The sequence below is a fragment of the Elephas maximus genome, chromosome 5 (assembly GCF_024166365.1).
Source record: "Elephas maximus indicus isolate mEleMax1 chromosome 5, mEleMax1 primary haplotype, whole genome shotgun sequence".
NCBI lineage: Eukaryota > Metazoa > Chordata > Mammalia > Proboscidea > Elephantidae > Elephas > Elephas maximus.
Window position 1 is genome coordinate 139,812,712 of NC_064823.1, and position 25,773 is coordinate 139,838,484.

The 25,773-nt window shown below is 39.7% G+C and overlaps 1 protein-coding gene across 4 annotated transcripts in view; it reads left to right on the top strand.

Moving 5' to 3' along the window:
• Nucleotides 1-4,749, top strand: part of PPARGC1A (PPARG coactivator 1 alpha) — an 830,369-nt gene extending 825,620 nt beyond the window's left edge. For 3 of the 4 annotated variants that reach the window (XM_049886435.1, XM_049886432.1, XM_049886434.1), the window contains one exon: nucleotides 520-4,749. In XM_049886435.1, the coding sequence (XP_049742392.1) occupies nucleotides 520-623 (104 nt within the window). In that variant the 3' untranslated portion in view covers nucleotides 624-4,749. The remainder of the gene's footprint in view (nucleotides 1-519) is intronic. The other variant, XM_049886433.1, reaches the window with a different exon arrangement.
• The last annotated feature ends 21,024 nt before the right edge of the window (nucleotides 4,750-25,773 follow it).

Consider the following 25,773-nt stretch of genomic DNA (forward strand, 5'->3'; position numbering starts at 1 on the left):
AGAAACCAGCGTGAATGACTGGATTGTATGTCCCCTCTGCCTTAAAAGGGAGCAGCAGGGTGGGGAATGGAGGAAGTCCCGCTCAACTAGACTTTCTGCTCCATGAAATCAATCTCATTGAACAGGAATATTAGTTCCAGCTTCTGCTCCTAATATCTGCTTCTAAGTTGTTGAGAAACCTCCGGCAAGTCATTTAACATACCTGGGGACGGAGGGGACAGGAGGGCCTTATTTATAAAATGGAGAAATTAAGTCTAGTCTGTTCTGCCTACTTCTCACAAGTGTTTTAAGTCTAAAATGAGTCAATAGATGAGTGTTTGGAAAGCTTACCCTCTCCTCCCTCCCCCTAAAAAATTATTGGTACTGATTCAATAAAAGTTGGGCATTCTTTTAAAAATACATTGATAGGATAAATTTTTTAGGATAAATTGCTCTTGAACCAGATAACCTTGAACTGGAATAAATGAATCAATGGCCATCATCAAAAGATGCATCTGACCTGCCTTTGGTTTCTTTCAGATTCAAACTCTGATGACTTTGACCCTGCTTCCGCCAAGAGCAAGTATGACTCTCTGGATTTCGATAGTTTACTGAAAGAGGCTCAGAGAAGCTTACGCAGGTAACATGTTCCCTGGCTGAGGATGACAGACGCGTGAATACCTCATGGGACAGCGTGGCCTTCCCTAACAGACTATTGGAAGTCATACTTAGGAATTTCTCCTACTTTACACTCTCTGTACAAAAACAAAACAAAACAGCAACAATACAACAAGAACAACAGCAATGGTTTACACGAACACAGCTGCTGAAGAGGAAAGAGACAGTATAGATATCCAGTAAGCACGTGTTTATTCATGGGTGTCAGCTTTGCTTTCCCTGGAGTCTCTTGGTGATGGAGTGTGTGCGTGTGTGTGCGTGTGTGTGTGCCTAATTTTGGGGGAGTATGTGTGTAGACAGGTGGGGATTAGGGACACCTGACGACAGTGTGCAAGGGCAAACCACTTCAAGTGGCAGCAGTTCCATGAAGACACACTTAAAACCTAGAACTGAAAAATGTTCATATTCTATTCAAAAGGAAAAATATACATATATACGAATTAAAAAGGAAAGAAAACCAACCAACCACAAACCACCCTAAAGTGACAGCCGCTGATGTCTGGGCATCGGCCACCGTACTCTGTTTTTTAAGAAAGTGCAAAATCAACTTGAAGCAAGCTTCTCTCGTAATGCGATGAGTATATGACAATCCTGAAGAAACGACAGGTTCTGTAGAACTAGTATCCTGTCTCTCTCTCTCTCTCTTCCCCCCGCCCCCCAATTTTTTCTTATTTTCCTTTTGCCTTGGAGTCTGGGTGGGAGAGGATACTGCGGGCACCAGAAGGCTAAAACTTTCCTAACATTTTCAAGTTTCTGTAGTTCGTCCTTTATCCTGACACCCATGTAAATGTCCAAAATGTTGATCTTCTACTGCAAATGTCAAAAAGGCCTTTTCAGTGGTCAAGCGTGCAGCTTGTTCGGTGGTCCTTTCTGAGGAGTGGACGCGGTGTTACATGACTAAGGAGAGTTGAGTAGAGAACTCTCTGGGAGGTATTCAGATAGTGTAATTGCTACATTCTCTGATGTAGTTAAGTATTTACAGATGTTAAATGGAGTATTTTTATTTTGTGTACATACTAGACAACAATGTTCTTTTTTTGTTACAGCTATGCGCTGTAAATGCAGCCTTCTTTTCAAAACTGCTAAATTTTTCTTAATCAAGAATATTCAGATGTAATTATGAGGTGAAACAATTATTGTACACTAACATATTTAGAAGCTGAACTTATTGCTTATATATATTTGATTGTAAAAAAAAAAAAAAGACAGTGTGTGTGTCTGTTGAGCGCAACAACAACGAAATGATGCTTTACACCATCCATCTCCTCTTAGGTGAGCTTCAATCTAAGCATCTTGTCAAGAAATATCCCGGTCCCCTAAAGGTGTTAACCACTTCTGCGATATTTTTCCACATTTTCTTGTTGCTTGTTTTTCTTTGAAGTTTTATACACTGGATTTGTTAGGGGAATGAAAATTTTCTCATCTAAAATTTTTCTAGACAATATCATGATTTTATGTAAAGTCTCTCAATGGGTAACCATTAAGAAATGTTTTTATTTTCTCTATCAACAGTAGTTTTGAAACTAGAGGTCAAAAATCTTTTTAAAAATGCTGTTTTGTTTTAATTTTTGTGATTTTAATTTGATACAAAATGCTGAGGTAATAATTACAGTATGATTTTTACAATAATTAATGTGTGTCTGAAGACTATCTTTGAAGCCAGTATCTCTTTCCCTTGGCAGAGTATGATGATGGTATTTATCTGTATTTTTTACAGTTATGCATCCTGTATAAATACTGATCTTTCATTCCTTTGTTTACTAAAGAGACATATTTATCAGTTGCAGATAGTCTATTTATTATAAATTATGAGATGATGAAAATAATAAAGCCAGTGGAAATTTTCTATCTAGGGTGCATGGCAATTGTCAGGTTGGAGTTTAAGTGCTTCATTTGGAAAAAAAAAAATTCAGCTTTTGCAGAAGCAGTGTTTCTACTTGCACTGGCATGGCCTCTGATGTGACCATGATGTTGTTCTTGATGACATTGCTTCTGCTAAATTCAATTAAAAAAAAAAAAACTTCAAAAAAACCTCCATTTTGAGCATCAGGATTTCTTCTGAGTGTGGAGTCCCTGGAACAGAATTCAGTAAAGTTTGGACTGTGTATTCACGTTTCTAAATTGAGATTCGATCACTGTTTGGCAGACATGACTTGGAAGACATGATAGATCTACCACTTAATAGTTCTTTCCCTTTCTCTTGCCCAACGCAATGTTATAAACCGGATCTCACCCCCAGGCCAATGCAGCTCATTTTGATGGCTGCATTCAGTTATCACCAGCATATTGTGTTCTGAGTGAATCCACTGTCTGTCCTGTTGGATGCTTGCTTGATTTTTTGGCTTCTTATTTCTAAGTAGATAGAAAGCAATAAAAATATTATAAAATAAAGAAAAAGAACTTGTTCACAGGTTCTGCGTTACGACAGTAACACATCTTTAATCCGCCTCATTCTTGTTGTTCTGTAGGTAAAATGCAGGTATTTTAACTCTGTGTGAACGCCAAACTCAAGTTTACAGTCTTTCTTTCTGAAGTTTGAATATCTTCTGTTGTAGAATAATAATAAGAATACAAAAAAAAAAACTATTAAGAGCAATAAATTATTTTTAAGAAATCAATATTTAGTAAATCATATTATGTGTTCAAGGACCAGATATGTTATCTATTTTGCCTTTAAATTCTTTGTGATCCAATTTTAAATCCATTCTCTTTTTTTGCCCTGGATTGCTGACGTGAGTAAAAGACTTGGTTTCTTTCCTTATTTATCAAAAGAAAGCACTACCAATTTCATGTTGAGGGTGAATTTCTCCCCTCTCTGGCCTGACAAATATTGTTACCAGGAAGATAGTTTTCCTCCATGGACCTCAAATTGCATCTAAAATTAGTGCAAAGAAAGAATCAGGAAACCATCAGAACAGAGCTTTTGTATTTTATGCAGACACTGTGGGTAGCCCATCAAAATGTAAACTGGGTTCCTCTTATTTTATTTCTTTATTATTTTTGGAAGAGAATATTTCAAATTAACCCATGCATCCCATCCTGACTGGAGGCAAATTTCAGCATAGATCTGTAGGATTTTTAGATGACCGTGGGCCATTACCTTCATGCTGTGGTAAGTACCACACCAACAATTTTGGTAACTGAACTGGTGCTTTTGAAATGTGGGGTTTTATTTATTTTATTTTTAAAGAGATGTAGCTGAATAATTCTCCCAGTGCAACAGAATCAATTTTTTTGCTAAACAACTCTGAGAACAACGGTTGGGCTGTCGACATTCAAAGCAACAAAGAGGGAACTTTGCACTATTTGGGTATGATGGTTGGGTCAGTTGAAAAAAGGAAACCTTTTCATGCCTTTAGATGTGAGCTTACAGTAGGTAATGATTACGTGTCCTTTTTTGATGGCTGTGACGAGAACTTCAATCACTGTAGTCTAAGACCTGATCTATAGATGACCTAGAATAGCCATGTAATATAATGTGATGATTCTAAATTTGTACCTGTGTGACAGACATTTTCAATAATGTGAACTGCTGATTTGATGGAGCTGCTTTCAGCTCTGTAGGTGAAAGTGTAATACTGTTGGTTGAACTATGCTGAACAGGGAAAGTGAGCAACTAGTTGAGCCCTTGCCGGGCTTTTTTTTTTTTTTTTTTTTTCCACCTGCCAATTCTACATGTATTGTTGTGGTTTTATTCATTGTATGAAAATTCCTGTGATTTTTTTTTTTTTTTAAATGTGCAGTACACATCAGCCTCACTGAGCTAATAAAGGGAAACGAATGTTTCAAATCTACTTCTGCTTTTCTTATTTATCGGAACCAAACTCCTGGCATGTTTCTCAGATCAGTACACATTGCTTTCTTATTATTATCCAATTTCCTTTCTGGCTCTCCCTCCCTTTCTCCCTGCTTTTCTGTATTCATGGACTTAATGGATTTCAGCTCTCAGGTAATGTGGGCACCTTCTGTGTTTCCCCTCATCTTCTTTCAAGAGGCAAAAGCAGACCTGGTGATCTCTATAAAGAACATTAAAAGGTGAAAGGTGACCTGTGACTTTATCAAATGGATTAGCTCTGTTTTTGTACTTAACTTTGGAGAGTATATATTTTTAAGAGCCACCCATTGCCCCTAAGGAGAAAGCTGCTAGCTGTTCAGCTTCGGGAGCAATTCTACTCTAGATGGACTATCTCTTGAGGAGAAGACTTGTCACAGGATACAGTCCTGTGTCATGGGTAAGCCATCAGGTTAAATTTAGGATGACCTGATAGCTGCTGATGGGTCTTCCTGTTAGGATGTTCATTGTGCCTGGTAGGTGGCAGTGGTCCGAATGACAAAAGATGTGTGATTATTGCTCCACCTGCTTCCAATTTCAGATGGTCATGCCCTCTGCCAACCACTTGCACTGCAAGACCCAACATAAGCATACCATTGGGGAAAGGTGGAGAAATACCATAGCCTGTTGCCTTCTGACTCATGGCAACCTGTGTTTACACCACCCCCCTCCCCAGTCTCCTAGAGAAAAAGAAAATATTTGCAATTACTGGAAATGTGATAGCGCTATCAATAGTGCATTGAAATCTCCTAAATAACACGTGGAGGACTTCCCATGGATCAATTTATTTTCTATATTAGTGTGAATATTACTAATTCATCAAAATGGGAAAACACACACACACGCACCAACATTATCACGCTCAGATATCGCCTTCATCTGCAACTGTGAATTCTAAGCACTCCTAAGATTCAGTGGATAAACCTTGGATCCTGACTCGTCTTCAATGATGCTTAAATTATATGGGCATTTTTAATCTTCTGGCTGGAACCAGCAAGGGCATTCAAATAATGCAAGCTTTCCTTTTCAGGGTTAGCGGTTTACCCTTATGAGCCCTTTCAGGGCAGACAGAAAATGAGGGATTTTAAGAAGCAGCAATATTAGCCCCTTGTTTGTTACTAGGATGTCCTGATTAAAGATAAAGGATTCATTTCATGTTGTCCTCAAAACATTAAATCACTTCCATCCTTGATGATACTAATGGCAAAATAATTATTGAAACTGAAATTAGGCTGACAAAAATAAATGAGCACTTGATATGAATAGTTTATTTAAAAAGAGCTTGTCTCAATTCAAAAGTCCTCCAAACTAAATCTGTCTAAACTACATAAAAGGTAAGAGTGAGCCTAAATTCTATTTCAGCACTGCCAGTTTTCTCTTCTTTGTAGGGTTATTTGGCTAATCATTGGATATAACTTACAGCCCTAACAGTATTATGATGCTCATTTGACACTAGTGTGACTAGTTACAGAGTTGTAACTTAGTATTAATTAAGGAACATTCTCACCAAAGTGTACTCTTTGCAGTATTTATATTAATCTTACATTTTCCAATTCTGATTGCTATCCCTTGCTTGCAAACACACTGCACACCATTAAATCTATCTTGCTACTTTATCAAACAGTGGAGAGTAATAAAGAAGGTCACAACTCATAGAGGATTTCCTTGGAGGTTTGTAACATCATGATTTAAATCTCAGAAAGATTTCATCAAAAGCTGAATTAATCCCTGGGGAAAAGGTGCTGTATAGATTTTATCGATAGGTCCAAAATAGTCTAATTTCTTTTCACGGGTCTCCATTAATATGTTGGGGAAAAGCAATGTAGTTTTTCTGAGAAGAAGAAAATTTCTTTGGTGGGGGAAAGAGAATATGCAATGACCTATGTCATGTACTATGATTCTTCCTTTTCATTCAAAATGGCCAGATTTATGCTACTTGGCTTTGACAGTATCTGTTCTTCTAGTGCACTGAGAAGTTAAATGTCCTTTACCCTCTTGCCCCCCTCAGTACATCCCTTGTGATTCCCGTAATTCTGCCGAGTCCCCAAAGCTCCACTCCAGTCAAGCATGCGGAATGTCAGTCACATGGGCTGGTTTCCAACTTGCTTGTATTATAATCAGGTGACTACCCCGGGGCAAATTCTCAGCATTCAGGAACACTGGAAACTTGTAGAAAGAAACAGCCATAAAATGTGAATATTTCTAGGACCAGGTTCTACTGAAAAGTCTACTATCTCCATGGCTAGTATGCGTGTGAAGGGCAAGGGGCCACCACCATCTTCCAACATACCTCTTTTCTGTCCATAATTCTGCAGGAACATGACTATCTTCCTTTTAGCTCAAAAACTATTGCTTATTATCAGCTGACTTACAGAAGGGGGCAAAGTGGAATTAATTCAAAGAAGAAAGTGAGAGAACTTTTAGAGGAGAAAACCCAATGATCCCATAATATTTCATGATTAAATTAAATGAGCGTAATTATACATGCAAGTATGCACACCAAGGCAATATTATAATCAAGAACCTTAAAATATTGTATTGTTTCAAATTTATGCATATAGCACTTACTGAAGGCAAGTCGCTAGTGTGATATTTGAATTTGCATATTGACCATTTTCATATATTAATTTTTAGTAGGAAGGAACTGAATTATTAGGGAAAAACCTGGGGTGATTTAGAAAAAATATTGTGCTTCTGCTTGCTTTTGAACATCAGGGGCACTTAGCAACATTATCTTTTTTTTTTTTTCCCACATAGTTTTCTGTGATGGATTTTCAACAAGATGACATCCAAGTGAAAGCCAAAATTAAATGGGAAGGAAAGAATGTTAAGTGGTAAAATCCTAAATAGCTTATTAGACTACTTAATTGGAGGGAATTTATTTTTGCTGCCGTTAGGAACTCTATAGTCAAGTTTATCTTTAACAATACTAATTGATGGGAAAAAAAATGGCTATGGTAATATAGTTACCGCACAATGTCCTCAAGCAAGTCATTTAAGGAAATTTGCAGGTACTTTCCATTGATTGACTTTGGTGGTGTTGAAAATCAAGTCTTGTCTTCACTCATAGCCTTGTTTTCTTACTTCATTTCCAACCAGATCTCTTGCTTATTCCAATCATAACTTCACAGTGCACTTAAAAGACCTACTCAATTCTTAAGAGAAAATTGGGCTGTGCTTATTCCTAGTTCCACCATTTAGCAGGTTTTCAGCTTGATCACTATACCCTTTAGTCAAATGTATGTATGACCAATGTCTCCTAATGCTTAGAGGTAGTGCTCTCTGTAAGCACTTCCCTATTTGTTGGCAGGAATATGTGTACACTGTCACAGAATGATGATTAATTTCCCTGCTTCCTAGAGAAGGGTAAGTTAGTAAACTGGTCACACAATCATGTGATGTCGCTGTGTTACTTTCATGTCAGGTAACTCAATGATCAAGTGCCATGCATGGCTTTATTCTCCTGTAATTATCTGACTACATAGGAAAAACAGCCTGGTGTCCATTCAATGAGCTGCTTTTCCCAGTGTCAACAATCTGAATTTCAGTTCATACTATCCAATATGAAAATAATTGAAGGGAAAGCGAAAACTGGAGTTTAGCACCCAATGTCTGGCCTACCGTACTAATCTCAGTACCTGGAGGGTCAGAAGCAGCTGTACGTTAGGCTGAGGTTTTTCCATTTCCACGGCAGGCGTGGTGGCATGAAAAGGGAGTGTGTGTACCTGATGAATGGAACAATTCATAGCTCATAAGAGTTCCTTTGTCACATGGTGCCAGGGTCTCATTTTGCCCCGTCTGCCATGGCACACCATGGCAAAGACTAAGACTAGAAAGGTCAGCTGAAAGAAAAAGAAGGAATAAATAGAAGGTTAACCAAACACTTTTGAACTTCAGGTACAAAGCAAGGTTTGGACAAAAGTTCTCCAGGGTTTCTTATTTGCCTTTTATGCCGACTCCTTCCTTGTGGTTGTAGAAAAAAAAGAAGTGATTGTACAGCTGGGTTAGTAGAGTAGTTCAGAATGGAATGGACCTTAAAGTGGTGGTTTGATGCGTGTGGGTAGTTTTGTGTCAGCCAGAGAGCCACTGGCCTTTGGTAGCCTGGTGTTTGCTCAAAGGAGTTAATTAAAATCCTATTTATTGCCTTGGCTACTAAATTGATAGGAAGTTCTTAGGGATTTCCATAGCCAGGTCTTTTGGATAGGACATTTTAGCTTTAGTTTTAGGGAATGATAAAAAGATGCCCCTACCTGCATGCAGTAAACAGGGCTCATCATATTCCAATGATGCATTGAGGAAGGCTTCTCCTTCCTTCTAATTGATCTTATTTCGCCAGCCAAAAGAAGCCATCTGCACCAAGGGACTTTCACAGACTTTCAACATTTCAGAGATTAAATTTGACGCCCCTCAGAAGTGATATAGGTTAGACATCGTGGAGACTTTTAAATTCATGACATGGGGATGGATTAAAGGCTTTATTTGCTCTTTTCACCCTCAAAAGCTTAGCCTTACCAACTCTATCTGGCAACTTCATGAACTTGGAGACTTCTTTTCTTTAAAGCATCTCTTAGTGACACACCTGGTTATCTTGTTTCCCAGCAATTTAACCTTAGGTAATGATGTTGCTTAATCTGACTCAAAAGAAAACTTCTGGCTTCCTCATTTTAACATTAGATGAAACTTCCTGTTCCAGTGAGAGGGTAAGAGTGAAAATTTACCCTCCATTTGAACGTCCGGTAGATTCGGGATTTGACTGAAACAGTAAGGATGATGATAATGCTATCAGCCAACCTTTATTGTAGAATTGCTATCTTCCAGGCACTTTGCAAGTGGTTTGTGATTGGCTGCTAACCAAAAGGCCAGCAGTTCCAGCCTACCAGTGGCTCCATCAAGGAAATGCCTGGTGAGCTGCTTCTGTAAAGATTACAGTCAAGAAAACCCTATGGAGCAGTTCTACTTCTGTAACACATCAGAAGTGACTTGACGACAATGGGTTTTTAGGCACTTAGTCTTGGTTCTTTAAAAGAATTTTCCTCATTAATCCCTCGAACCAAAGAATGAAGTAGGTATGCAACTATCAGAGGATGAAATGGAGGTTTAGAGAAGTTATGTAGTTGTCCAGATTTGGGCAAAGTTTAGTTGATCCAAAAACTTATTTTCTTAAATCTTATACCTTCACAAATAAAATATTAATGCTCAAAAGAAACATTTTTCCATTGGAGATAATTACTGAAAAATTTGTGTAGTTGTACTGTTACCATCCAGTTGAAAGCTGCATGATATTAGGGCTCGCAGAGAAACAGAACCAATAAGATATATGTATATATAGGAAGAGTTATTTTAAGGAATTGGCTCATGGGAATTTGGGAGCTGTCAAGTCCAAAATCCACAGAGTAGGTGACAGGGTAGAAACTCTGGCAAGTCTTATGTCTGAAATCAGTGGTCCAGGTAACAGGCTGGAATCTCCGGCAGGATATATATATTACAGTCTTGAGACAGAATCCTTCTTCCTCAAGGAAACTCAGTTTTTTCCTCTTAAGTCCTTCAACTAGTTGGAAAAGGCCCACCACATTATGGAGAGTAGTTTGCTTTACTTATGATAATTGGTTTAAATGTCAGTCACATGTAAATGCCTTCAGATTCACAGCTAGACTAGCTTTTGACCAAACAACTGGGCACCATAGCCTAGGCAAGTTGAAACATGTAATTAACTATCAGGGTCAGACTCTGCATATACTACATTCATTCATTCCACATTCATTGAACTTCTCCAGTGTGCTAGAAGCTCTGCTAGGCACTGTTCCCCATGCTAGGGGAATTAAACAAGGCTCCTACACCGACAATCTAGCTGGCAGTATAGTGAGAGAAAAATAAAATGTGTATTTCCTAATAGCAATTGTAGAACACTCTTGCCAAGTCTCTTAGTGTGAATGTCAGAATATATACTGTTTTCTGGAAAATGTATTGCTGTGTAACCAATATCCACGAAGGCTGAAGCCAGGGATCCCTTTACGTAACGGGCAGGAATCGTGAGGCTATTCCTGTTATACAATCTGACTTAAAAGGACTAGTAACCAATTTTTTAAAAGAGGTAGAAGTATTCCCCGCATTAAAATAGACTCATGTTTTGGTGGGTACACCACTACCACTGAGGCATTAAATAATAAAAATAATCAATACTGTATAGCTCTTCACGGTTTTCCAAGCACTACTAAAAAGTTTCTGGTTTAAGGCTGCAATATGCGACAATCAATGGGCACACTGACAAGCCACTTTAAGCCTGAATCCTTCCTCATTCCTGTGGCTATACTCATTGATAGAACACAGTGCTAGATTGAACATCAGTTGGTCATGGTAGAGGATTTTCTTACACTTTCGCAGAGGTATTTCTCTCTACCACGATAACTGTCCTATATTTAGGTCTTAGAATTACTGTGGACATCAAGCAGTAGACATTCAAAATCCTAGCTTATGGATGACCTTGGAGAGGTGTCTTAGTCATCTAGTGCTGCTATAACAGAAGTACCACAAGTGGATGGCTTTAATGAAGAGAAGTTCATTCTGTCACAGTCCAGTAGGCTAGAAGTCTGACTTCAGGTGTCAGCTCCAGCGGAAGGCTTTCTCTCTCTCTGTCGGCCGGCTCTGGAGGAAGGTCCTTCTCATCAGTCTTCCCTTGGTCTGGGAACATCTCAGCGCAGGAACCTCAGGTCCAAAGGATGGGCTTTACTCCTGGTGCTGCTTTCTTGGTGGTATGAGGTTTTCAGCACTCTGCTTACTTCCCTTTCCTTTTATCTTTTGAGTGATAAAAGGTGGTACAGGCCACACCCCAGGGAAACTCCCTGTACACTGGATCAGGGATGCAACCTGGTAAGGGTGTTACAATCCCACCCTAATCCTCTTTAACACAAAATTACAATCACAAAATGGAGGACAACCACAGAATACTGGGAATCATGGCCTAACCAAATTAATACACACATTTTGGGGGGGACGTAATTCAATCCATAGTGGGGGTAGTAATGTTCTTGTTGCCCCTGACACCAGTGGTAGAGAAAATGAGGCTCGCTCTTTAGTATTTCAACGCCTGGGTACTGTCTCCAATCCAGTGGCCATGCTCAATGAGACCCATCAACATCATGAAGTGGGAAAGAAGGACAATGTATGTCATGGACTTGGACCTTTGGAATTCCATGAACGTTAACAAAAATAATCTAGGTATTGTAGTCTTTATGGTGGGGGAAGCATTTTCAAGAGATGATCACTGGAAAGCTGGTATTGTCACGGACTCTTAAAAATATTTTAAGTTTTCATTACAAAGCATTTCAAACATACTTATAAGTGCCTAAAATAGTAGAACAGAGTCCCAAATATTTAATATCCTGATTTATTAGATGTTAACATTTTATCCTACGTGTTTAAGTTCGCTTTTAAGACAAATCAGACATCTATTCTTTTTTTCTCCCTCCCTCCTCAGTATTAACCTCTACCCTGTGTTTGGTGTATATTATTCCCATCCATTTTTTTTTTAAACTGCATTTCCATATATCTAAAAGTAAGATGCAGTATTATTTTGTGTCTTTTAAAAATTTACATAATGTTTTCCTACTGTATGTATCCTTTTGCAATTTGCCAGCAGTCCCTTTTAATGCAAATGCAATTAGAACAATTCAGCCTTGGTGTAAACCAGAAGGAAATCCTTCTTTCCAGGTGTTTGGAGTTGCCTTAGCAGCTGCTACAACTGTCCCAGCTAATCAGCCTTCACAGCATTCCTGACGTTCATCTTGGTTTCCTATTTATCACTTTGGCTCAAGGCAAAGAACATTTACGCAATAGTTTTAAAAGTCTTCAACCCTTGATCCACACCCTCATCTGGCTTATTGAGTGGTTATAAAGTTGTTCTAAGGGAATGGGAGGTCATAAAAATCAGAGCTGAATATGGAAACCCATATCTAGGTAGTTTTTTTTTTTTTATATAAGCAAAAGGGTTCTTTGGTATTCTCCTTTGTTAAGTCAGAGATCTTTGCTGGACTCTTGGCCTTTCCATTCCCACGTGCCTATACCTAGCTATGCCCTCTCCAGGGAGGATATCGGGGAGCCCCAACCCTGAAGGAATTATTTCTTGTAATAGTAACAAATTAAACTAGTTACTAGCTGGAGAGCATGTTTCAGCACTTAAGTTAATTGAACTGTTGCAAACTAAGTATGATTCTAAATTGTTTCAGTATTCCAAAGCACTTCATGCGTGCAGATAAAAATGAAGAAAAAAAAAAGTTACCAAATCAGTTAGAAATGTCCAAATCATGCATACAGCACTGACATTTAGATCTATGACCTGATAACTCTGCAGTAGGTACCTTGAAAAACTTTGTGGCTTTTTTTTTTTTTTTCCTTTTGCTGAGCTCCCCTTTGAAACCCCTGAACCACTACTTGATATGATACTCAATAAGCGGAAGTATGGCTGCAATCAGAAGGGGAACTATCTGCATCAGGGTTTTTCTACCAATTTGCGCAGAAAATAATCTCTTCGTCATTCATTTCACGGGCCGAGTAAGAAAGGGATTGTTGAAAGGAAGCTAGACCTAATGGGGAAAATGCAGTATTTTATTCTGGGGGAATCTGGTTAGAATTTGGTTCATGGTCTGTTTGGAGGGCATGGTTTTTCTTGGGGTGATGGCCTTTGTATATCTAGGGCCAGTGTAAACAGATGGCTAAATTCAAGAAGGGATTGGACCTAAAGAAAATTTGGAGGTAGAAGATATTACTTCCCCACGTGCTCTGTCCATTCTTCTTCATGATCCCCTATTACCCAACAAACATAATCACATTTCACTTCCATAGATACATATTACTGTGAATTTTCTCACTCTACATAGATCAGGCCAAAGGCTTTTGTTGAATAAGTTGTCCGAAGGGCTCCACTGGTCTGTGAATCTCTTGAGAGCTTTGATGAGTCATCTTGAGTACCAAGTCATATAAGAGTCCCTGGAAATCCTCATAACCCTCCAAGATAAACCCTCTCCCCAAAGGGAAATCTAATAATAATAAGAAAAGACATACTATTTCAGTTGATTTCATTGACTCTGAGAATATAAAACAAAAATAAACTCCAAGAATTATAGAACAAGTATCAGGATGAGGATCTTGTTGTTAGGTACCATTGAGTCAATTCCAACTCATAGCAGCTTTATGTACAACAGAATGACACTTCCAGCCCTACACCATCCCATAATTGTTGCTATGTTTGAGCCCATTGTGGCAGCCACTGTGTCAATCCACCTCTTTTGAGAGTCGTCATCTTTTTCGCTAATTCTCTATCAAGCATGATGCCCTTCTCCAGGGACTGGTCCCTCCCGATAACATGTCCAAAGTATTTGAGATGAAGTCTCGCCATCTTTGCTTCTAAGGATATATGGTGTACTTCTTACAAGACAGATTTGTTGGTTCCTTGGAGTCCTGCTGGCCCAGTGGTTAGGCATTTGACTGCTAACCAAAAGGTCAGCAGTTTGAATCCACCAGCTGCTCCTGGGAAACCCTATGGGGAAGTTCTACTCTATTCTATAGGGACACTATAAGTTGGAATCAACTCAACGGCAATGGGTTCTTTTGGCAGTCCATGGTATATTCAATATTCTTCATCAACACTGTCATGGATTGAGTTATGCCCCCGCCCCCCAAAATGTGTGTCAACTTGGCTAGGTCATGATTCTCTATATTGTGTGATTGTCCATATTTTAGTCATCTGATGTGATTTTCCTATGTGTTATAAATCCCATCTCTATGGTTAATGAGGCAGGATTGAATCTATAAGATTATATTGTATCTTGAGTCAATCTATTTTCAGGTATAAAAGAGAGAAGTGAGCAGAGAGGCAGGAGACCCTCATGCCACCAAGAAGGAAGAACCAGAATGTGTCCTTTGGAGCCAAGGTCCCTGTGCTGAGAAGCTCCTAGACCAGGGGAAGATCAATAACAAGGACCTTCCCCTAGAGCCAACAGATATAGAAAGCCTTCCCTTAGAGACTGCACCTTGAATTCAGACTTCTAGCCTCCTAGACTGTGAGAGAGTGAATTTCTCTTTGCTAAAGCCATCCACTTGTGGTAATTTTGTTATACCAGCACAAGATAACTAAAACAAACACAAACATTCAAATGCATCAATTCTTCTTCAATCTTCCTTATTCATTGTCCAGTATGAGGCAGTTGAAAACACCATGGCTTGGGTCAGATGCACCTTAGTCCTCAAGGTGACATCTTTGCTTTTCAATACTTTAAAGTGGTCTTTTGCACCAGATTTGCTAATACAATACATCATTTGATTTTTTTTTTTTAATAACTTTTTCATTTGATTTCTTAATTGCTTCTTCCATGGGTGTTGATTGTGGGTCCAAGTAAAATGAAATTCTTGCTAACTTCAATCTTTTCTCTGTTTATCATGATGTGGCTTATGGTCCAGTTGTGAGGATTTTTGTTTTCTTTTTGTTGAGGTATGATCCATACTGAAGGCTGTGGTCTTTGATCTCCATCAGTAAGTGTTCCAGTCCTCTTCACTTTCAGCAAGCAAGGTTGTGTCTTCTGCATAATGCAGACTGTTAGTGAGTCTTCCTCCAATCCTGGTGCCTCATTCTTTCTCATATAGTATAGCTTCTCTGGTTATTTTCTCAGCATACAGATTGAAAAGGTATGGTGAAAGGATACAAACAACCCTGATGCACACCTTTCCTGACTTTAAGCCATGTAGTATCCCCTTGTTCTGTTCAAATGACTGGCTTTTGTTCTAAGAACAGGTTCCTCATGAGCACAATTAAGTGTTCTGGGATGCTCCTTCTTCACAAAGTTATTCGTAATTCGTTACGATCCACACAGTTGAATGTATTTTGCATAGTCAGTAAAACACAGGTAAACATCTTTCTGGTATTCTCTGCTTTCAGCCAGGATCCATCTGACATCAGCAATGATATCCCTGGTTCCATGTCCTCTTCTGAATCCAACTTGAATTTCTGGCAGTTCTCTGTGGATACACTGCCGCAGCTGCTTTTGAATGATCTTCAGCAAAATTTTACTTGCATGTGGTGTTAATGATATTGTTCGATAGTTTCCACATTTGGTTGGATCATCTGTCTTTGGAATAGGCATAACTATGGATCTCATCCAGTTGGTTGGCATAGACAAGGGTGCTAGACATGGAAGGGACGAATCATATAGTTCCTACCCTCAAGAAACTCCTGATCAAGTGTAGAGATGTATAGTATTCCACAAACTTTCAAAAAAAAAAAAGAAACCTACTATGTCTCAGGCACTGAATTAGTCACCAAAGTGACAACCATGAAAGGCCCTGTCGTCAAGGAATTTGCAACCTGTTGGATGCATACAATGTAATGGACCCTATATCTGAGAAATGTCCCAAGTTTTATGGAAGCAAATCTATTACTCAGGAGAGAGGAAGGACAATGAAGTCTCCTCGGGATCTTTATTGACTGAGCTGACCCTTGATATTTGGAAATGGACAGTGGGAGAAGCAGAAGTAATAAAACTCCCTTCCCAGATAGCTTCTGGAGTTAAGGGCATCCACGCATGTCTCAAATATGTCTGCCAATGGACACTTAGCTTTTTTCAATGACTTAGTTCGAGTGCTGCTTTCTCTACAAAAATTTCCTGACACAGCTCTCCTCACTTACTCCTTCATGTTTGTGTCTTCTGCACTCAGAATATCACAGTCCAGTTTACTAGTTTGCATTTGCTTTGCCCTTAATGTTGGCTGACTGACTAGATGGATGGATAAAAATCGGCAGGAATTTCAAATTTAGCTAAATGAATCCCCAAATGCCCTAGCCCTGGAAGAATATCATCCTTCTTAAGTGTCTATGAAAATGGCAGTTTATGATTCTTGAGGGGGAGAAAATGATTCCTCAAGCCTTCTTTGAGAAATTGCCTATGAGAAATATTTGTGTGGTGGCATTTTTCCTCTTCTTGGCTCATTCACAGGTACGATAGCTTTGCTATGACAGAAGTTCCATTTCTCCATTTCAGGATAGGCAAGTGAACCCACTCCTCCCAGTCCATACAAAACATTTCCCCAGAGCTCTTGGACTTCTCATACATATAGGCTAGCTCTGGGGATGCTGCCTGTTGCTTCTTCCTTCTAGGCATCTTTTGCTTTGCAAGATCTCTTTTCTAGCTTAGATTCCTTGGATTACGCATCACCCAGGCCAAGCTTTTTGATACTCCACCCAAGTGAGAACTTCGGGTGGAGAATGTTTGCAGAGGGCTAGGGCACAGGGCCAGCTTTTTAGGAGTTGGCCAATTTTAATGATTCTGGGTTATTGTTTTAGGGGTATTCCTTTGTAGGATTAGAGCTTTCTGCTTTTAGAGAAGCTTGAAAGTTAGCATAAAAAAAAACTCACCTGAGCTCAAATAGATGAAACCCTAGGAGATTTGCTCACGCCTCCCAAATATTTGTCTAAAAATGTCTTATTTTGGACATTTCTATGGCCAAATGAATTGTCACATCCATGTGCATCCCTTCCCTAGCAGTCTGTTTATCAAGAAAAAAGAAGCCTGTTGTTTCCCAATTTCTGCTTTCCAGTTCACTGATATTAATTAGTTTGCAGCAGGCACAGTTTATCTCCAGCCGAAACCAAAGCAGATGAAAATGCTGCGGCGCGGTCAGATTTCTTTTCTTGAAACGATGGATGGGATGAAGATACTTATCTGGGAGAATAGGTTTCAGGTGGAGCTTCCATCAGCAGTCCTTTGAAATGCAGTGTTAGGCTATGGCTGATCTGGGTAAGGAATAAAAACAACATGTCGGCTTGTGACTACATTAACTCCTTTCCAACACAAGAGGCTGAGACTCCTCCACAAGGACAGGCTTGCTCCGTAAGAATGCACCTACTTCTTTAATTACTCTGATGCTATTTTCAATGATTGTCCTTTCTTGAAAAATTTTGCTAATTTTTCCCAAAGCTCTGGCTCCACTTTAGAACTTATTGGTCCCTAATACTAATACAAGGAAACCCTGGTGGTATAGTGGTTAAGTGGTATGGCTGCTAACCAAAAGGTGAGCAGTTGGAATCCACCAGGCACTCCTTGGAAACCCTTTGGAGCAGTTCTACTCTGTCCTTTAGGGTCGCTATGAGTCAGAATTGACTCTATGACAATGGGTTTGGTTTTTTGGGGATACTAATACAAAGTTTTATAAAGATCTATTACCGTTTTTTATTATCATTAAGGTTATCCCCTTGAAATGGTTTTTTCTGGATAGTAAGCATATGAGTTTTTTTTTTTTTTTTTTTTTTTAAGCATATGAGTTAGTACTGAACCTCCCATGAAGTTAAAGTTGACAAACAAAAATAATGAGGACACCCCTAGCTGTGTAACACTAGGGAACTTTTTTCTGTACACTTCTGAGCCTCAGTTTCCTCAATTTAAAAAGAGAAAATAAAATTATTGCTGTGGGGTTACTATAAAGTTTCATGGCCTGATATATGAAAAAGAACTTGCCAAACATTCACACTCCCTTTTTCTCCTAGTGGCTGAGATGGACAATAGAAATGTCTTTGAAAAAGTAAAAATTGAAGTGAAATCTAAGGTCAAAAAAAAACCAAAAACCAAACCAAACTTGCTGCCACCCTGTTGATTCCAACTCAAAGCAACCGTATAGTAGAGTAGAACTGCCCCATAGGGTTTCTAAGGAGTGCCTGCTGGATTTGAACTGCCAACTTTTTGGTTAGCAGACATAGCTCTTTACTACGTCAGTAGAGTTTCCGAGGTCAAAATGATACATTTAAAAACAAACAAAAAAAACACTTTTTTTTCCAGTTTCCACGCACTATTCTAGACAGTAAGGGTAACGAAACAAAAACAAACAAACAAACAAAAAAAAAAACGTTGTGCTACATTGGAACCAGGAGCTCTGGATTCTAGTTCTACTTTTAAGACTGACCAACTGTACATGCCAATTTGCTAAACTGTTTGGCACCATTTCACACGTCTAAAGTAAAGGCAGAGCCCTTGTGCCTGAGTGGTTATGTGCTCAGCTAACTAAAAAGTCAGCATTTCGAACCCACCAGCAGCTCTGTGGGAGAAAGATGAGTAGGAATGGCTCAGTGGCAATGGGTTTAGGTTTTTGAAAGCAAAGGGAGGAGGTAGCTTCCAATTCTAACATGCTATCAAAATAGAAAAAAAAAAAAAAGATTTAGCACATTCATCTCTGATCTTTCTCTTTCCATTCTAAAATGAAAAACAACAACCGGTTCCTCATTGCTGTTGTGTTGATTCTGACTCATGGCAACCCTGTATGCTTTAGGGTAGAACTGTGCTCCAAAAGAAAACCCTGGTGGTGAAGTGGTTAAGTGCTACGGCTACTAACCAAAAGCTTGGCAGTTTGAATCCACCAAGTGGTCCTTGGAAACTCTATGGGGCAGTTCTACTCTGTCCTATAGGGTCACAATGAGTCTGAATTGACTCGACAGCAATTTTGGTTCCCCGTAAGGTTTTCATGGCTGTGACTTTTTAGAAGTAAAACATCAGGTCTTTCTTATGATGTGCCTCTGGGTGGGTTTGAACTGCCAGCCTTTCAGTTAGTAGTCTAGCACTTAACTGTATGTGCCACTCAGCATTCAGTGTTCCTTCATTAGTTTCTTTTCCTGTACTTGTCTCTTTCATGTTGATATTCTCTTGGCTTTTTTCCTTATTCATCTTTCTCTGCTTTATGTATGTTCTCCTTCAGGTGTGTCATTGACTTAAAAATTACTGAATTCCCTAGGAACATAAGCCGATGACTTCAAAATCTTTTTCTCCAACCTAAATCGCTCCCCCAAGCTTCAAACTGGTAATCAACTAACAACTGGGTATCTTCTTTTGAGTTTCCCTCAGAAATTAAAGCACAGCATGTCCCAAACAATACACATATCACTTCCTAAAAATCTACTTTTTTTATATTCCATCTTTCAGAGATTATTATCTTCTCAAAGTACCCTGGCTGAAAACTTAGGAGTCATAATAGAGCCCCGATGGTGCAATGGTTAAGCTAACCAAAAGTTTAGTGGTTCGAACCTATCAACCGTTCCATGGACGAAAGATGTGGCAGTTGCTTATGTAAAGATTACATTCTTGGTGATTCTATGAGGCTATTCTACCCTGTCCAATTGGGCCACCATGAATCAGAATTGACCTGACGGTACCCAACAACAACAACATTCATCACCACATCTAATTGATCACCAAGTCTTGTTTATCCTACTTTTCTCAAATCTTTCAAATTGATCGCCTCTGTCATTATTTCAGTTATAAACAATTCAAATATATCTCCCACCTGTCAATCAAAATACTGCTTCTAAAAGACTAATCATCGTATGCTGCCCTTATTTAAAGCCTGTTATTGGTTTCACATAACTTCCCAAAACCAAACCCAAAATCTTTAATATGGAATATAAATTAATATATGAATGGTTCCCAGACCCTGGTCCCCTGTCCGCAACACTATTTTTCACAATGCTCTCAGCCACATTGTTCCCCGTAGTCTAGCTTCACTCTTACTCCACATTTATGGCTTCTGGAATAGACCCTGCACCAGAACTTTGCAAAAGCTGTTTCCCCTGCTTGGAATATCCTCTATCTCCCATCAGAGAGTTCAAGATCTGTTTCTCATGGTGGTTCAGAACCCATGTTCTGGGCTAAGATATACCTAAGATCAAATCCCAGATCTACCAGTTATAAGCTAGGTTGCTTATTCTCTCTAAATTTCAGCTGCATCACCTTTAAAATGGAATAGCAATATGTGATATGTACTCTTGTTCGAAAGGTTAAATATAATATGTTTAGCAAGTACCTGGCATATTAGAGCATTCCATGATGTTAACTCATATTTGTCCTTCTCAGTTAGACTCTGCACTCCTCTCATTTCCCATCCACACCTCCCCATTTCCAAATCTAGAATTTAAACTCCATGATATCAGGGGTAGAGACTATTTTTTCACATTATTTAGTCCTTGTCACCATGTCTGACCCATAGCACCCCACCATAAAATTTTTGTCATTTCCATCAGGATGCAAATTAGACACTGCCCCTTCTAGAAAGCTTTTTTTTTTTTTTAAACAAACAAACAAAACACCTAACCTTCTTTCGGCCGATGAAAATGAGGGAAACCCTCCATGAGATGGACTGTCACAATAGCCACAACAATGGACTCAAACACACCAACGATTGTGAAGACGGTGCAGGAGTGGGCAACGTTCTGCTCTGTTATACGTAAGGTTGCTTTGACTTGGAGCCAGCTTATTGGCAACTAACAAAAAAAATCTTCCTTCAACATGGGTTAAATACTTCTCTTAAGTTATAAGCTCTGCTTATACTTGTTGGAATGGCTTCTCTTTCTTCTCTACACTTCTGAGTTTCTGGAAGACAAAGACTGTGCAATTTATGTCTTTGAATTCCTCAATACTTTGCCCAATCCATGTAGTGATGCTCAAGAAAATCTTGCAGGTTGAATGCATGAGTGATGGATTAATGGGCTCTCTCTCTGTGTCTCTTACCCTTTTTCTCTGATGATGATCCGTTTCTATTCTGTCCATGAGAATCAGTCAGAGAATGCAGAAACCAAAGGACGACAGGCAGGTTAGAGCATTCCTTTACCCCAAGGCAGAAATCATAAGCAGCATACTGGGGCTCTGCTGAAATAACGGTATTGATAGTTACAACTGGCGTGGAGAAGTCTCTAGGATCATAAGAGCTTTAGACAAGCTTTTCTGTGAGCAAGGGCATGAGACAAGCACAAGCAAGCTGTTGGGGGACTTTACACATCTCTTTAAAGAAGGACCGAAAAGCCAGTACATAGGGAAGTTTCTACCCTGTGACCTTGCCGGTAGGGTGGAAATAGAGCTTGTGAGGTTGGTGCATCCAAACACACAGGTGAGAGTGGCTGAGAGATGGTCTGAAAAAGAGCGAAAGACTTCCCTCTGTTCCCCGGGGCCATGGCCTCCAAACCACCTTGTAGGCAAGGCCGAAAGCCTGGCTGACCCTGATACACATCAAAATGAAAGGGTTTGTGTGCAAACCAGGGAAAAATGCTTTCAGCACCTACAGGCCTGGTGCCAGGAAGTTAACATTTGGAAACCTCAGTTCGGTGCCAGGTCATTGCTTGAAAAAAGAGCAGATCATGGAGCAAATGCCAGTGAGCTTCAGAGGGGGAGAAGTGAGGACGAGGCCTCCAGGAATTAGCTATTCAAGAAACCTGATCTCTCTTCTCCTTGTCAGAAGAAAAAAAAAAAAGAGAGAGAGAAAGAGAGCAAAAAGAATAAAAGGACATTCAGAGGGAGCGTTTGTGGAAGCAGACTGCTCAGGGTTTTCAGGGGAATTGGGAGGGCAGATGCTACAAGGTTATTGGAGTCAGTGTCAAATGCGAGAACAAAGTGGCAGTGACAAGAGCTAAGAAATGACTAAGCACAGGAGGCCTGAAGTAGCTAATAGACGGATCCAAATGCCAAGTGAAGCAGTTGTCTCAACTCATTTGAATACTTCAGAAGAGGTGATGAAAAAATAACAGGAGAGATGGAACCTCTTCTCTTCTGGAATATTCCCAGATTATAAAATAATGTTACCTCACTCTGTTCACTCAGCGATTGTGAGTGAGCAGTTCTCCCCTTTAGTCATGTTCTCTGGAGTTTTAGAACAAATATTTTAGAGCCAGTGCAGACCAAGTTTCCTTTTGATATGGGACTTTTAAGAGGGGATTCCCTCTGTGGTGCAAATGGTTATCCCGCTCAGCTGCTAACTGAAAGGTTGGGGGTTCCACTCCACCCAGATGTACCTCAAAAGAAAGACCTGAGGATGAACGGCCAAAAAAAAAAAAAAAAAAAAAGCCGTTGAAAACCCTACAGAGCACAGTTCCATTCCAACACACTTGGGGTCACTATGAGTCAGAGTCAAGCTGACTGCCACTGGTGGTGGTGAGGTCTTGAGAGGCAGTTTGTACGTCCAATATGGAGTTCTCCGCACTCCTGGGAAGGGCTGCTCAGAGCTTTTAGATAAAAGACATGATTCTTCATTCAAGCAGATAAGCCTTTGCTTTACACAGGACTTCCTTTGACTTTCTCCCATCTTTATTTCTCCTTTTCTCATCAGTGTTTCTGCATTTTGGGGGAGCCTGAAGAAATTTGAGGGGCACGGTGAAGTGAGGGGAGAAAAGTTAGAGAAAGTAGGTTTCATAGACCCGAATTTTGTTTCTCTCTCTTGGGGAGTGTTGCATATGAAGAGTTGAGTAAATGCTTGGCACATAGTAGATGCTTGATAAGAGTTCCTGGATGGCATAAACGGTTAAGTGCTTGCCTGCTAACTGAAAGGTTGGCAGTTTGAGTACACACAGAGGTTCCTCAGAAGAAAGGCCTGGCAATCTGCTTCTGAAAACCAGCCATTGAAAACCCTATGGAGCACAGTTCTACTCTGACACACACAAGAGGCTGCCATGAATTGGAGTGGACTTGACAGAAAGTGTTTTTTATTTGTGTGTTTGTTGAGACATTTGATAAATACTCCTCCCTCTCCTTTTTTAGTTTCCTCTTCATTTTGTTATCATTTATTAAGAAACAGAGATTCTTTTAAAAGAAATATTGTTAACAATACTAGCTACCATTTACCGAATACCTCCTCTGCACCAGGCCCTACATTGTCATTTTTGTGATCTTAATTCGGCGTCACTGCAACATGAATAGGAGAGAGTACTATACCCACTTTACAGATGAAGAAATCAAGCTGGCATAAAGTGAGTCGTTTGCCAGTATAGCTAAAAATGATCGAGCTGGAACTTCAATCCAGGTTTTCCTGCGTCTATAACTAGCTTTTTTTTTTTTTTTTTTTTTTTTTTTAATGATGCTACATATCTATTATGGAATCTGCAAACATTTTTTAGAGCAAATACATGTCATCCGTTTGGCACTGAGGCTGGTTAAGGTGGTGAATGATTCAGGTTGTTGTTAGCTGCCACTGACTCATGGTGACCGTATATATGAGAGAATGAAACTTTGCCTGGTCCTGCATCATCCTCACAATCAGTGGCATGCTCACGTCCATTCTTGAGGCAATTGTGCAAATCCATCTCACCGTGGGTCTTCCACGCCCTTGCTAGCCCTCTACTTTCCCAAGCATGATGTGCTCTTCTAGTGATTGATCCCCCTGATGAGGTGTCCAAAGCAAGCAAGTTGGACAGTGTTCTACTGTGATCCATAGGGTGTTCATTGGCTGACTTTCAGAAGTAGATTACCAGGTGTTTCTTCCTGGTCTTAGTCTGGAAGTTCTGCGGAAATCTGTCTACGATGGGTGACCCTGCTGCTATTTGAAATATCTGTGGTGTAGCTTCCAGCATCTTAGCAACACACAAGCCGTAGCAGCATGACAAACTTCACACAGCACCCTATATACTGTCCTTTTGGTCCAGTACCCTTTGATTATCTCCTGTCACTTAGGCTCACCCATCCCATATCTCTATCCTTTAGGAAGCCAAGGACTCAATTAGCTAATCAAATAAACTTATGTGGGCTAAACCAAAAAACCCCAAACCCATTGCCGCTGAGCTGATTCTGACTCATAGCGACCCTATAGGACAGAGTAGAACTGCCGCACAGAGTTTCCAAGGAACACCTGGTAGATTTGAACTGCCGACCTTTTGGTTAGCTGCCATAGCTCTTAACCACTGCACCACAAGGGTTACTCTTAATTCCAAAGCCAGTACCCTTCCTTAGGTACTGAGTGGAGAGGCAAAGATGGGAATTTTAATTGGTAAAACATTGCTGGGAGAGAGAAATATTTGGAATAGCCAACCTTCATTACAAAAGTCACACTTCAGTATTGAGAACTGAGGAGCCCTTGATGGCGCAAACAGTTAATGCACTCGCTGCTACCCAAAAGGTTGGCAGTTCAAGTCTATCTAGAGGTACCTTGGAAAAATGGCCTGTCAATATTCTTCTGAAAAATCAGCTACCGAAAACCTATGGAGCACAGTTCTACTCTGACACACATGCAGTCTACGTGAGCTGACATCAACTTGACAAAAACTGATATATATGTATATACATATATACATTGATACCTGCTTCTCCAATTTCCTGAATGATGGTATTTTCAATCGTATCATATGCATGTGAAAGCTGGACAATGAATAAGGAAGACCGAAGAAGAATTGATGCCTTTGAATTGTGGTGTTGGTGATGAATATTGAATATACCATGGACTGCCAAAAGAATGAACAAATCTGTCTTGGAAGAAGTACAACCAGAATGCTCCTTAGAAGCAAGAATGGTGAGAGTGCGTCTTACATACTTTGGTCATGTTGTCAGGAGGGATCAGTCCCTGGAGGAGGACATCATGCTTGGTAGAGTACAGGGTCAGTGGAAAAAAGGGAGACCTTCAACAAGGTGGATTGACATAGTGACTGCAACAATGAGCTCAAGCATAACAACAATTGTAAGGATGGCTCAGGACTGGGCAATGTTTTGTTCAGTTGTGCATAGGGTCGCTATGAGTTGGAACCGACTCAATGGCACCTAACAACAACAACAACCTGCTTCTCCAATTTCCTGAATGACGAGTTCCAGTTAGGAATGACTTTCTCTGAATTAATAAGTATTTCCTGAGCACCTAGTATGTGCTAGGCACTGGTCTAGGTAGGGGATTCAGTGGGGAACAATTCAGGCAAGGCTGCCTGAGGAGAGTCTATGCTACTGGACATATTTTCTGTATCTTCCTTTCTCATTGGACATCTCTATAGCATGTTGGCCACTCTTGAAAAGATCAGGTATGCTGCCAGGGAGAAGATTAAAATATGTACAGCAGTATTAGTTTGAAATTGCTCATTTAGAATTTCTAGTTTCAATCAATGACAATTTTAAGATACTAAATAAATTCTGCTGTAACTTGTCAAAAAACAAAACAAAACCAAAAAAAAACAGAAAGAAAGAAAAAAATTGCCGTTACTGATATTCTCCAAGAATTTTCTAACAGTGTCAGGGTCAGTGATGGGAAACAAGGTGGAAGATAAATAGGATGTCAGAATGCAATTGAGTTCCAAGAAACTACTGTAAGTTCCTCAGTAAATGCAACTGGTGCCATTTTGTTCTAAGACCATGATTAGGGAGGTCTATGATTAAAAAAAAAAAAAAAAAATTTTTTTATGATGACAGTGGACCAGGGAACAGCTACTGGTTTCCTGCCACACAAAATAGGGGAGGGTCCTACTTATAGTTAACCCATGGGAAAAATTTTCTTGGCATTTTCCTCTGAGTAAAGAGAGAGAA